This window comes from Nannobrachium achirus (genome assembly GCF_963921795.1).
Source record: "Nannobrachium achirus genome assembly, chromosome: 10".
NCBI lineage: Eukaryota > Metazoa > Chordata > Actinopteri > Myctophiformes > Myctophidae > Nannobrachium > Nannobrachium achirus.
In genome coordinates, this window is record NC_137819.1 from 42,566,480 (window position 1) to 42,581,811 (window position 15,332).

The window sequence follows — 15,332 nt, forward strand, 5'->3', positions numbered from 1 at the left end:
AATGGTACCTTTATCAAAAACACTTTATAATCTGCATTGCATTCACACAAACCATGCAAGGCGCCGACCTGCTCATCGGCAGCAATCAGGGGGTTCGGGGTCTTGCTCGAGGACACTTCCACACTTAACCTTCCGTTCCCCAAGCGGACGCTCCACCTCCTGAGCCACTGCCGTTCCCAAATGTGAGCTTGTAGATCTTTTTAAGTATAATAGGGCTTAAGTGGTTAACTTATAACTCTATTATATCGTCGTTGTCGGGTGGAAACCTCGTATCTCCAAGTTTCAGATGTGTACGTTCTTTAGCAAAGTAAAGCCCTGCTTCATCATACAAGGCCAGACAGCAGATCAGCAGATCTACAAGCACACAACGCCTCGCGGTGCGAGGCGTTGTGTGCTTGTAGATCGGCTGTTTTCACTAGTTTAAATCATTTTGAAAATAATAAATGCTAAACAAACGGTCTTGGACATACAAGGTTTTCACTCAACAACGACGATACGTTAGGGATACACTTCTGCGTGCGCTCTGCGCAGGCACACACACACACACCGACATGTGCACATTCTCCTCTAAGGATGAACATATGGAACAACGCATCGGGCACAATGAATCAAGTTCCTGTGTGTGTGTGTGTGTGTGTGTGTGTGTGTGTGTGTGTGTGTGTGTGTGTGTGTGTGTGTGTGTGTGTGTGTGTGTGCGTACACACAACGCGTGCATATCGTACAGTAATCCAGGTGTGCAGCAGCTTTGCGTTCCCCTCCCCCATCACCACCACTCTGGGTTTATTGCATGTTGCATGCCTCTCCATCATCTCATCCCTCCTCTCTCCTCTCATCTTCTCTCCACACCCCATCCCTCCATCCCTTCCTCCATCTCTCCATCCATCACTCTGTTTCCCCACCCTGTTGTCACCACCCCCACCTCCTCCCCACCCCCACCCATATAGAGAATAATGACGGGCTGTGTCACTACCTGACCAGTCCCTGTCTCAACTCCACCCCGCTGACCCTGGGTCTGGGGAAGGATGCTTGGGAGGTGGCCAGGGAGAGGCTCATCCTCCAGCAGAAACTGGGCCACGGCTGCTTCGGAGACGTGTTTTTGGGTGAGATGAAGAGACGTATAAGGAAGACACCGCACCGCCGGGCGGGCGGGCGGGCCGGCTTGGGCAGTGTCCTCGTGTCTGTCCCACCCTGCTGCTGTCCGTTGTCCCCAAATAATTGTCTGTCGCTGTTGATGTCCGGGCCCTGAAGATCACTAATAGAGTATCAAAGTCCTGACGGTACTCCCACTAACCCCTGGGTCAAATAGTTAGATTTTGTATTCAAAATCCCAGAGACAAATCTTAGATTAGATCATATAAGAACTCTGTTCCAAAAATAAACAAATCAGCCGGACGATTCTGTCAGGAACATACAGTGGTGTGTTCTAGACTTTTTTTGAGGGCATACTATAATCTCCGATCTACGGCTATTCGTGTGGCCAGCGCATACGCCAGTGCATAATGCCTATCAGATACACTACTTTGAAAGGTTCACGAGGGCATACGCTTTTAAAAAGAAATGTCTTCACAGCATACTCTGTATACCCGCGTGACAGGTAGAACACAGCACTGGGAATATAACTCTGTGTGGTTTATGACATTGAGTTACTTTTAATAACGTCTGTGTTTGGATTATTTAAAATACATATGTTCTTACTCTTTGGATAAATTAGTACTTTTTCACCATCAGCTGATGCTTCATGTCCACATAGTGAATAAAATCGCCCGGCTGATTTGCATATTTTTGGATCACAGTTCTTATATGACGCGATCTAAGATTTCTCTATGAGGAATTTCAATAGAGAAAATAACTCCTTGACCCAGGGGGACAGCGCCCTCTGGCGGCAGTGATGTCACACTTTGGTGCTCTGATAGCACTCCTCAATGCCTGGCTGACTTGTGTTGCTGTCCATGTAGTGATACTATGCTGCCCGCTGTGTGCATTGTTTTCTGTTTATAGTTTATTAAGGATCCCCATTAGTCTACCACACCGTAGTGGAGAGACTATTCATCCTGGGTTCCAGGCAAAATAAAAACATCAATCCCCCTATCACCCCCTAACAAGCCAGAAGAACCTTGTTCGATTGTTTTTTTTAGGCATTAAGAAGAACCTTGTTCAATTGTTTTTGCATCTATTACTCCCAATACTTTTTGGAATCTGTCTCCATCAAGCCCCTTTCGTTATCTTTTGTCTCTCTCTCGTCTCTCAGTAATAGGCTCCACTCTCTAATAAAGCACTTTAAGACGCCTTGTGTGGGGAAGAATAATGTGAAAATGATCTATTCTTCTCCCCCAGCCTGTCTCGTGTCCAGCTGTGCTTCCGCCACTCCTCCCACTGGATGATGTGTAATGCTATTATATCAAGCTTTGCCTGTTGTTCCTATTAGAGTCCTCATTATGCAGGAGAAACTCCCTGTGTGTGTGACACACCAAACACTTAGTTTTAGACTGCCGCAACAAATCCCACTTGTTTCTCAAATCTTGATATTTTTAGGACTGACTGCACTCTTATTTTCTAAGCCCCATTTCCACTGTAGGGCCAACCCAGAACTAGAACCAGCACTTTCCAGAACCAAGAACTTTCAAGAACCTGTGAAGTTCCAGGACCAAGTCCTGCTTATGTTTCCATATAACCAGTCCTAACCGGGAAGGTCCCAAAAAAAGACCAGCAGCGCTGCTGGCCCCTCCATAGGTTCCCATAACTAAAGTTTAGTTCTACCTCTGGAGCAGGACCTAAAAAAAGGTTCCAGGAACCTTGTCTGGAACCGACCTGTACGCAATGGAAACAAAACCAGAAAAATAGGTTCAGGTTCCTGAAAGTTCTGGTTCCACCTTGCAGTGGAAAAGGGGCTATATTATTATATTATTTCTTTTTGACCAAACCAATCTGATTTTAATCTGCATGTAGGATGGAAATGAGGTTTGTGGCTGTCAGTCTGAACATGTCCCTATAGTCCTCTAGAGGGCCTGCTTCAAGCTGTAGCTCTGTCACTATCCGGTAGACTAGGACTCCCTCCCTCCTCCCCTCTTCCATGTCATGCACGCTCACCATCACAACTCATGTTGCATGTGTCACTCAGTACTTAGGCGTGTGTGTGTTTGTTAGCCTGCATCTCTATATCGTCCCTGTCCGGCAGAAACCTTGTATCTCCAAGTTTCAAATGTGTACGTTTTTTTTTTTTTTTTTGTAAAGTAAAGCCCTGCTTCATCATACAAGACTGTCGCACAAGACTGGAGAAAATAGCAGATCTACAAGCACACAAGGCCTCGCGATGCGAGGCGTTGTGTGCTTGTAGATCGGCTATTTTCACTATCTTAAAATGATTTCACTTTTAAAATGATGAATACAAAACGAACTGTTTTTGGACATACAAGGTTTCCACCTGACAACAACGTTATTGCATCTTGCAACTCCCACTTCCCAGATCACCAGCATCACAGGCAACCATCCCAGAGTATACAGTAAGTGCTGCGTGATGGCGGTGTTATGGTCCACGCTGAGTGACCACACTCACCGTACTCCCTATCCCAGTGGTTCTCAACCTATGGTTGAAGTGACAATTTAAGGACTTTTAAGATATTTTATAATACCTTAAAATAAAGAAGGAAATAAAAGTAATCAGTAAACTATACTATAACAACTGGTGAAACATTGATCAAATTGTCAAATAATATAAGAAAGAGGCAAACATTGTGAAAATAGCCGATCTACAAGCTCACAACTTCTCACATTGCGAGGCGTGAGCTTGTAGATCTGCCATTTTCACAATATTTTGCAAACATGTCAAACAATATGTAATGCCACAACTCCTACAATTCCAAGTGCTTGTCAGGGTGGCAGGTCCCCAGTCCGAATATTATGGGGGGTTGTGGCCTTAAAAAAGTTGAGAACCATTGCCCTATCCTGTTGGTGATGCTCGTTGTGCTTTCACTAGGTCTTCTTATATTAAGTGTGTGTGTTCCTGTGTGTGTGTGTGTGTGTGTCTGCATGTCTCCCGTCGTACACCCTCCGTACCCGCTGCTCCTGCGGTGGTGGTGGTGTGCGTATATCGTATACCAATCTCCAACCCTCTGTCTGGCTGCGCTGTCTGCCATCCCACCAGGCATGTGGAACGGCACCACCAAGGTGGCGGTGAAGACTCTGAAGCCGGGCACCATGTCCCCCGAGGCCTTCCTGGAGGAGGCTCAGATCATGAAGAGGCTCCGTCACGACAAGCTGGTGCAGCTGTACGCCGTGGTGTCTGAGGAGCCCATCTACATCATCACCGAGTTCATGAGCCAAGGTACAGACACGGAGCGCTGCTGAGTGCTGCCTGAAAAACTGTCATGTTCGTTCGTGTGGGGTGTGATGGATTTGTTACATTTTTATTTGTCAAAGAGAGAATTGTCGGAGAACCCCCGGAATCACTTTCATTTGTAAAGTAAATCCGTTCACATACGAGGATTTTTGCTGGCGTACCTTCAGACGCAGACACAGCACAGCAACGCAGAATTGAAAAAAAGAAATTGTGTTAAAAATAGACGTTGGGGGGAACAGCTTGATTAGGAGCACTGAGTTGCTCCAAAAAGTTGTATACATGTTGAGTATGACTAGAATCCTTTTGGGGGATTAGATCCAACGCGCTGCATAGAAGAAAGGTTCTCAACTGTGTAATGTGAGCATCAGAGTATACAGTAATATTACATTATCCAGAGTCAGTCAGGGGTCAAACAAGGCCTAGCCCTACTTTGTTCTTCTCTACACCAAATCTCTGCTGAAAGCTTTTAAAATTGTCTGTCTTCGCCAAATGTTCACTCCCAGCTTTTTTCAAAAGCCCTGGGTGCCAATGACGTCTTTGACGTCTTTTGTGTTTTTTTGTATAGATTTTTTTTTTTTTTTTTTTTCATTAAAAAAAAAAAAAAAAAAAATCAATATTCATGGGTGGCACATGAACCTTGGAGCCATTTTGGCATTTGGCACAGAAAGAGTTAAGGCAGGGGTCTTCAACGTTTTCCGGCCAAGGACCCCTTAGTCTGCTATTTTTCCTCTACACCAAAGCTCTCCGATCTACAAGCTCACAGCGCCTCGCAGCGCGAGTCGTTGTGAGCTTGTAGATCTGCTATTTTTTGGCAAAGGTTCTCGGAATAAGGACACTAGGGTTCAAGTGGCTAATATAAAAAAGGAGAAAAAGGTCTATCACACAAAGATTTGGAGGACCCCCTATAGTAATTCTGAGGACTCCCTAGGGGTCCCGGACCCCTAAGGAAAACCATTGGTTTAAGGAGAAGAATTTGATCATTCTCGTCATCGGCTATCCAGCATTCATCTCCTCTCTTTAAATGACCCTTCATCTCACCATGGACATGCCAAATGGGAGTTCTTCTGATTGGTTTGTGGAGAGGCTACATATCTCTGGTACTGGACAGTACAGTGAGTGAAGACAGACAGCAAAGAGTGGGCAGTGAAAAGGATATTTGAACCCACAATGTCGCATGTAGATCTGGTCTGCGCCAACATGGTGCGTACTACGCCAGTGATGCCAACTGGCTGAACCACGGAATGACACCCCACAGAATGTCCCTCTTAAAGGAAAGGGAAAAACCATGGAGGTTTATAATAACAATTTAATTAACAGCTTTTCATGCACACGTTGTGAAATATTAAATAGAATTTAATATTTTACACACGTTGAGACACTTTGAGAGTTAAATTCACAGTTTTTAGTTAGTTTGGTAGCTAGTTAGGGAGATTGTTTATTTCGATCGTCTTCAACAGTATCCGTAACATCACATACAGTAAGCTAACTAAACTGTAACATACTGTAATTTAAGGTGATCGAAATGGAATAGGTTGAAGCTAAAAGCTTATACATGCCTATCCTTCGTACATGTCATTTTGTTTGGCAAAAAGCAGTTGTAATGAAGGTATACAATCAACGGTAAACAAGCCAAACAAAAAAAGTTCTGTTAAATTCACACACTTTGACCACATAGTTTGTGACATTGCGGTTGTGGGTGTGGGTCCCGAGAGGAGGTGATGCAGTTATGTAACAGTAGGTGTTGTTGTTGTTTTTTTCAGGGAGTTTGCTGGACTTTCTGAAAGACGGGGAGGGTCAGAGCCTGAAACTCCCTCAGCTGGTCGACATGGCTGCACAGGTAGAGTACATTACACACACTCACACACGCACGCACGCACGCACGCACGCACACACGCACACACGCACGCACGCACGCACGCATGCCTGCCTGCCCAGAAGCTTAATATCTCCCTTGGGCAAGGGCAACATGCACACACACACGCACGCACACATGCACGCACACATGCACCCACGCACCCACGCATGCTGAACATTGTATATCATCTCTGTCGGGTGGAACTGGAAACCTCATATGTCCAAAACTGTTAAATATTTACGATTCAAATTCAAAGCATCAAAAATCACACTCTCACGAGCTTGTAGATCTGCAACTTTTGATGCTTTTTGTGACATTGTAGTATGATCAAGTAGGGCGTTAATTTACGAAAAAACGAAAAGTTTGAATATCGTCACTGTTGGGCAGAAACCTCGTATCTCCAAGTTTCAAATTTGTAATTTTTTTCCGCAAAGCAAAGCCCTGCTTCATCATACAAGGCCGTCACGCGAGGCGTTGTGTGCTTTTAGATCGGCTGTTTTCACTAGTTAAGTTAATTTTTTAAATGATGAATACGAAATGAACGGTTTTGGACATACGAGGTTTCTACCCGACAACGACAATATGGAGATAAGAGGTTTCTGCTCTAAAGCATCGATATATTCAAGTGTGTGTGTGTGTGTGTGTGTGTGTGTGTGTGTGTGTGTGTGTGTGTGCAGATCGCAGCAGGCATGGCCTACATCGAGAGGATGAACTACATCCACCGTGACCTGCGGGCCGCCAACATCCTGGTCGGAGACAACCTGGTGTGCAAGATCGCTGACTTTGGACTGGCCAGGCTCATCGAAGACAACGAGTACACCGCCAGACAAGGTGAAACATAATGTGATTCTGTGTGTGTGTGTGTGTGTGTGTGTGTGTGTGTGTGTGTGTGCGTGCGTGCGTGCGTGCGTGCGTGCGTGCGTGCGTGCGTGCGTGCGTGCGTGCGTGCGTGCGTGCGTGCGTGCGTGCGTGCAAAGGCCCAGAATCAGACAGAAGAAGGAAAGAGGGTGTGGTGTGCATCTTTACCACATACCCTCTCGCATCCCTATTCTGGGGTGAAGACATTTGGAGCCGACTAGCACAGACCTCATTCAATGAAGTATATATATAGCCTATAGTGTTTGAGGGGGTCATCCTTAGTGCTGGTCCATAGCATTAGAAGGAGTTCTCCTTAACGCTATTGACCAGAGCTAGGTCATCCTTACAGTATGTTCCCATATGCAACCCTGTGGATTCCGAGCTAGAATGCAGGCATTGTGTAGCTCCCCGGCTGAAAAAGCCCCATACTCTGAAGGCTGATTTGAGTAAATAGGGACATAATGATGGCTTTTGGAAGTACAGTCCCTGTAGGTGGCCTGCTTGTAGGTGGCGCAGGTGAAAGCAGACGACTTATCATTTACAGTTTTTCACGATTGTTAACACACACAAATTTAAATTCAGCACAATTTGCACAACCTTCACTTCATGTACCTAATCGCTTGACCCAATCTGCACGACTTCACACTCCCTTATCTGCATTACCCCCCGGCTCCACCGGGCGCGTCGAGCGTCGCGTCAACGTCAACGCAGGGAACGCTCCCGTTTTAATCAATGAAGGGTGCTCCACTGCCGACGTCAACGTCCGCGTCGGACGCTCAAATTCGCCCCGGTTCATTTTTTGACGGCGTCCGATGCCGGCACGACGCCGTCATTTTGGTGGAGCCCTAGCCTTAGACTTTCCTTCTTTACACTCTGATGTCAATTACACATCACCTTGTTGTCTAAACACTACACACAATGTTCAGTTGTTGCACACACTTTTCACGTAAACTCTCTAAGCATCAACCTACAACACACAAATGTTCAAATCCCTACATGTCTGCATATTTGCTGCATATTTGTGTGCTGTTTTATGTTTGACTATGAAAAAAGTCAATTTACAAAAGGAGAGATAGCTCATTCTCCAGAGTCATTGTCATTCATATATGGTGTGTTCCATTTCATGATTCTGTTTTCAATTTTGCACTTCAGTGTGCTGTAAATGCTTGGTAGTGTGCAGCAAATGCTTAGTTGTGTGTACTCAATGAATGGTGTGTGTTGTCATTTGAAAATATGTCTGCGTGTAGTGTACCAAATGGAAACACGAGTTCCATTTTGTGTGATTTGATGGCAAAGAGTCATCTTGTGAAGGGAGTGTCAGGTTTAGCATTTTGTGTGTGAGGTTTTCAGTTTTATGTGTGCAGTTTTGAGAAAGCCGTTATTGTATTGAGAAACGTGTCTTAACAATCGTGAAAAACTATGATGCGGTTTAAATAATAATAATAATAATACATTTTATTTGTAACGCACTTTATATTTGAAACAAATCTCAAAGTGCTACATTCAAAGGGCAAAGAGATTAAGCAAAAGCAGAACAAATCCAACAAAAAAACTAAAATGGTCAAAACAGTTTAAATCAGTAGATTAAGATCAGTGCACACCTATTATACACAGCTCAGATGCAGTCGAATGTTATGTGATAGACTATTTGACACTTCCAATGTGAACAAGTAACACAACTTTACTTGATGCAAGTCAGTGACACTTTGTATCTGCCAGAGCATTTAGTTAGCAAAATAGAAGGTAAAGCGAGTAGAATGCACATGCACCGCAGTAGGCATCTGACACGGCAATAATGATTGTGCAACTACAGGGCAGCACTCTGTGGATTTGTCTTTACCCATTACACAAACATATTATTTAAATATCTCAGCAACACTTCCGATCAAGTCATACTGTATCACTGTAGAACAGTGGTTCTCAAACTTGGGGTCCCCAAATTATTTTGTGGGGTCCCCAGATGATTAGCTTAATGTATTTTTTTTTCCCTCACTCAATGGTAAACAAACCAACACACAGTATAAGTGTATAGATGGTATCTGCACATTTCTAAAGTGTCAATTTAAGGACTTTCAAGACTGGCCAAACATCAAATATTAAGTAAGCAAGAGCATTGTGAAAATAGCCGATCTACATGCTCACAACGCCTGTGGAACCGAGTCACATTAAATGTTATACCTACAATTCCAAGTGCTTGTCAGGGTGGGGGTCCCCAGTTCAAATATGTTTATTTTGGGGGTCACAGCCTAAAAAGGTTTGAGAACCACTGCTGTAGAAGATGCATTGTGATCTCCTGAGATATGTCAAAAACACATAAAAGCCAGTCTTCCAGAGGATGTGAAGAGAAGTGAGTGAGCAGCCTTGACTCGAGGTGTGTGTGTTGTGTGCTGTTGCCATGGTTTCAGGGGCCAAGTTCCCCATCAAGTGGACGGCGCCAGAGGCAGCGCTGTACGGACGCTTCACCATCAAGTCGGACGTGTGGAGCTTTGGCATCCTGCTCACCGAGCTCATCACCAAGGGACGCGTGCCGTACCCAGGTACTGTACCACCACGGGGCTGCCCCACTTTACACCTGGCATCCCTATTTTGGGCATGTCATCATAGGTGAAATGTTACCTAAATGTTCCATTTTCTTTTATTATTATTTTTTGACGATAGCAGATATACAAGCCACATGACATCACAGTACAACTTTAACTGTGTCTTTATTCATGGCTCTATTTGATCGTAAAACTATGTTTTATATTGGCCACAGACACCTGTCTGATCATAATTATGTTTTGCCATGGACCTCCATTAAGAGGAGATTAAAATGTTTTGAAAAATAATTTCTTGATTTACACTTCCGATGCCACTCACTCACATCCAGGAACGTGACAAGAATCCCTGTTCTTCTGTTCTCTGTTACCTGGTTACCATGGTTACCAGGTAAACAGGCGCTGCTGCGGCCACTGCTGAGCTAGCCGTCTTACCACTTTAATCTGATGTTGTGATTTATGTATTTACTTTATCGCTTGACAATTCCTTTTTTTCTAACTTTCATAATGGTAGAAATGTCTCCAGCATCTCTGTGGAGCTGCTGTAAAGAGATCCCACATCCCACCCACCTCCGGTCAGAGCAAACTCTCTAGAAATGGACAGGGGCGTCACAAGGGGGGGGGGGGGGGGGGGGGGACTGAGTCGTGAAAATGTGTGCAAATCTTTGAATTTGTATTTTTTACATTTGTAACTCAAATTTTGCTTCTGGGCGGGTTCCTGGAACTAAATATTTTGAGATGGGGTTCCGTGGCCAAATACATATCATTTTGGGGGTCCTTCACATGAAAAAGTTTGAGCATCCCTCAACATGGAAACATAGGTTTCTTGCACACATTTTCACAATTTTTCAAAAATAGCAGATCTACAAGCTCGCAGCGCGGCACTCGGTGCCGCGCTGTGAGCTTGTAGATCTGCTATTTTTCAATAGTTAACATTCATGGGGGGCCCACAATGAATCCTTGTACCCAGGGCCCAGAATTTGGTGTGACGCCCCTGGAAATGGACCTTTATTTTCACCCCACTTTGAGAACCACTGTTGTACACAAACCAATAGAACATAACAGGGGAGGCTTCCCCTTCGTGGTTTCCTCCCTCCGAGTCTGGTTGTGTCCTCACAGACTTGGACATGAATCGCATCAAACTCCATACTTTTCCATACTTTCCATGCTCTGCCCTTGGTTTCCTGTCACGCTACACTGTCCTATCTAAATAAACATGCAAAGCCAACGTTAATCTTTAAAAACAAAAAAGCGTGAGGGTGAAGATGTGAGTATGGAGTGAGTATGGATCGGGGCGGACAGTTTTCTACAAATTCACACATCTGGCGCGGTGCCAGTTGGCGTCAGTCTGAGAACCTCAGACTTAGCTGGCGCGGGTGCAGGAGGAGTGTTTTTCATTTGCTTCCTGCGCCCGGATTATGTCACAACATCTAATCCCCGCGGGTTTTTGTGCCGCTTTGCAGAGAACTTTTAAGTTTGTTTTGTTTACTCACGCCATCTGTTCCCCCTCCTTCTACTCCCACTTGTGTCACGTGTTCCCACACACACTGTCTCCTTCTCTTCCTGTCATTTAGGGCCACAGCAACTATCCATTATTTTATCAGACATTATTTTATGGATTACTGTTTTCATTATAAATCGAATAATTGAGAAGCACATTTTCTTGTCTTTTTTACAAATCTCTATGGATTTTAAGCAGACACAAAATAACAGATTGTAATCAAAGCTAATACAACAAAGAGGTCTGCAATCCTCTAACACAAACAACATGAGAAGCACATTCCTTGAGAATTTGTTGAAAAAAGTACTAATTGATTTTCTATAATGGCCTATTTCAATCAGTATGATTAGCCGCTTATGGCCTGTTTTTGCGACCGAAGGTCGCAGACAGTATACCATGAGAAATGTCGCAGCTTGTCTCCGTCTGTCTGTGTCAGACCTTCCTTCAGTCAGTCAGTACATATTTGTACAATCTATTGGTTACCTTGTCACAGTGACATCACTCTGACATCATGCTCTGATGTCGGGGAACCACAGAATGGGTTTGCTGCTCTGACATCACACTCTAGCTTCATGTCCCTTTTTTGCCCATATGTTTTATGCCCATATATTAGTCAACAATGTGATGTCAGAACATGCCCATATATGGGCATTCCCAGATCACACTTGTTTATTATTTGGTAATGCCCATATATGGGCATGTTCTGCCAATCTCAACAGGCACTGTTGAGATTGGGTAACTGGTGACTGAGATTGGGTAACTGGTCCGATATACATCACAGATAGCCAAGAAGGTCGCATGTCGCCCTGAGGTGTCTTACTAGTATACTTTAGTCTCACCAGGGGGAGTCGCACAAATTATATAGCCAATCTCACAAGCTCACAACAACGCAACACATCGCGACATGTTGTGAGGTTGTGGATCTGGTATTTTATGTTTATTTATTTGACATGGACATGGACAGCATAATCACAATGGACCAAACCAGATGCATTGTTTAAAGTGTATGTAGCACAAGTGCTAATTTCCAACACCTGTCCACAGGAGGCTTTTCTAAAAACCCAATCAAGTGCAACAACAAAAAAAGAAGAATATATAATAGTAAATATTAACAATTAAGAAACAAAAGTAGATGATCATTCCAATATCCAGTCAGAAACTATTCATGTGAGCACAGTTGATTTGCTTTCAATATTTTTGTCCACTGTAAAACATCTGTCTATAGTTTTAGAACCGTAGCTAGGCAAAGCGTTCCAAAGTTTTCCCCCCTTTACTTAGAAGGCAGACTGTCCAAATGAGTTCTTGGCATGCTTGCACATGGGGACATTACAGTCACCATTTGTCCTTCCCAAAATCTATATTTTCTTCTCATTAGAACAAAATCGATTAGTTCAATAAACGTACCTTCCTTTTTTCCCGTGTCTGCCCCCCCTCCCTCACCCAGGCATGAACAACAGGGAGGTGCTGGAGCAGGTGGAGCGCGGCTACCGCATGCCGTGCGCGCAGGGCTGCCCCGCCTCGCTGCACGAGCTGATGGTGCAGTGCTGGCGGCGCGAGGCGGACGAGCGGCACACCTTCGAGTACCTGCAGTCCTTCCTGGAGGACTACTTCACCGCCACCGAGCCCCAATACCAGCCTGGGGACAACCTGTGACCTTACACCTCTGACCCCCACACACACACCGCACCACCGAGCCCCAGTACCAGCCTGGGGACAACCTGTGACCTTACACCTCTGACCCCCACACACACCGCACCGCACCCACAGGCTGAGAGACCAGTGCTTCTCAAAGTGTGGGGGACCCCCCAGGGGTCCTTGAAGGGGGATCCCTATAGCTCTGGTCCTCCTACTATACCACGGGAGGTCTTAGTCTTAATGGTCTTAATCTTTTCAGTCAAAAATTAAGACAACTATTTTTGCTACTGCACCGAAAAACAAAGGCATTTTCAAAAATCCAACTTTTTGTGAAGAAAATAAAATATGTCCATCTGCCAGATGGAAATTATTTTATTTAATCAACTGCGCCTGTTGAGTAAATAGAATAATTTCCGAATGGTGGACCAGAGCTAGGGGGACCCCAGCTTAAAGATTGACATTTAGGAACTGAAATTGACCCTTATGGGGTCTCTGAAAGTGTTAAATCCATTCATTAGACTCAGTAGTTCCATAGGGGATCTGAGGCACTAAATGCACACAAAACTGGGGGTTCCTTGAACTTGCAAAGTTTGAGAACCTCAGGCTGATTTGAGAACGATAGACCTACAGTACAATTGTGCCACAGCCATATAGGAACATGTGCGTGCACGCACACACACACACACACACACACACACACACACACACACACACACACACACACACACACACACACACACACACACACGCAGAGATACCGTACTATATATACATATCAACACTTGACTTTTAAAGGAATTAACAATTAAATTCCGACTACCCGCAAACCGACCTGCGCACTGCAACAACCCATCCAGGGTGACTGCTGATAAAGACAGGCGTGATGATGGTGATGGAGCAGCGCTGTACCTCCATCAGGCCAGTCAGTCAGTGCCACAGCGCTTCACCCAGTAACTATGACAACAAGGAACTGAAATGAGTGATGAATGGGGGGTGGGGGTGGGGAGGAGGTTGTGGAGTAGAATGATACATGTTGAATGATGTTCCCTCTTCATGTTACTGACCACACATGGGTTTAGCCAAGTCCGGATAAAAAGGGAGTTCTGTTTTGACGCCTGAAGTTTTTTTGAGGTGGGATTTAAATAGGAATTATTTTGTAAACTATTGCCAGTGTGTGCCTACTGTACAATAAATGCACTGCTCAGTGTAAACGTAACCATTTAACCCCCTATTCTGGGGGGGTGCGTTCAGCGTAAAATAGCCAATCAGCATCTCTTGTAGATTTGCTATAGAGATTTGGTGCAGAGTGGATAAGGAGGTGGCCTTAGTATTGACCCCTGGCCCTGGGGGACTCCAGTTCAATGAAGTATATAGGGGTTTAAGTGGTTATCGTCGTTGTCGGATGAAAACCTTGTATGTCCAAAACCGTTGGTTTTGCATTCATCATTTTAAAGATGATTAAACTAGTGAAAACAGCAGATCTACAAGCACACAACGCCTCGCACCGCGAGGCGTTGTGTGCTTGTAGATCGGCTGTTTTCACTTCTTTTGTGCGACGGCCTTGTATGATGAAGCAAGGCTTTTCTTTGTGAAAGAACATACAAATTTGAAACTTGGAGATACAAGGTTTCCACCCGACAACAACGTTATGGGACTTTTATATAGGTTTTAAGGGCTTTTATTTTTTCATACTCGAAAGACAAACTCTGAAGGATGGGAGGGAAATGTTCTGTACTGTTTGTTTTTATGAACTATCTTTTCTTTTTCTTTGTCGTCATTATAATTAATTTAACTCAGATATATATCCGCACATCGCAGAGAAGGTCTATATCTGAAATCTAGCTATTTCACGTATTACAGCTTTACAGCCATCAAAACGCAAAGAAGGTCAACACTGGAGGAGGAGGGATGGGTTTATCGTTAAAGTGTAAGCGTTGTTGTTTTTTTAACCTCATTGTATAACCTGTATGTATGTTGAATTCCTGCTGCCATTATGATTGTAATAAAGATCTGTATCTTTTATCCTGGTGGTGGAAGGCACGTCTCTTCTTCTATTCTGCACGAATGGGGGTCAAGTTGTTAATCCAACTAATCCATTTAAGTAAATCAGAGTGGCTTATTGTCTGTATCGGGCCAAGAACGAGGGTGTCTGTGCTCCAGGGGCGTCATTGGGGGCAACGGGATGGCAACCTCCACCCCCTAGTGCAGGGGTTTTGAAAGTGGGTGACGGGGCACCCTGGGGTGCCGCGATGGCAGTCCAGGGGTGCCGCGAGATCATTTGATAATATTTGGAATTCATTTGGACACTTGAAAAAATATTTAGTATCATTTTAAATTTGAAGTACAAAGTTATTTTCAGTCAGTTTGAACCAAAATGGCTATTATGTCAACGTTTTCCTTGCAACATAATCACTAAAATATCGTCACTGTCGGGCGATATTTTAGTAGTTTTGTCGCACAAAACTAGTGAAAACAGCCGATCTACAAGCACACAACGCCTCGCAGCATCGCGAGGCGTTGTGTGCTTGTAGATCTTATGCGCTTGTGTGCTTGTAGATCTGCTGTGTTCACTAGTTTAGTACATTTTATAGATGATAAATACAAAAAGAA

General features: G+C 44.3%; 1 protein-coding gene across 4 annotated transcripts in view; it reads left to right on the forward strand.

Moving 5' to 3' along the window:
• The window catches only part of yrk (Yes-related kinase), a 57,579-nt gene extending 43,399 nt beyond the window's left edge, over window positions 1-14,180 (forward strand). For 3 of the 4 annotated variants that reach the window (XM_080735755.1, XM_080735756.1, XM_080735757.1), the window contains exons 9-13: window positions 4,142-4,321; window positions 6,097-6,173; window positions 6,869-7,022; window positions 9,455-9,586; window positions 12,532-14,180. In XM_080735755.1, coding sequence (XP_080591881.1) covers window positions 4,142-4,321; window positions 6,097-6,173; window positions 6,869-7,022; window positions 9,455-9,586; window positions 12,532-12,740 — 752 coding nt within the window. In that variant the 3' untranslated portion in view covers window positions 12,741-14,180. Of the gene's footprint in view, window positions 1-944; window positions 1,101-4,141; window positions 4,322-6,096; window positions 6,174-6,868; window positions 7,023-9,454; window positions 9,587-12,531 lie in introns of all 4 variants that reach the window. The other variant, XM_080735758.1, reaches the window with a different exon arrangement.
• Window positions 14,181-15,332: the final 1,152 nt, after the last annotated feature.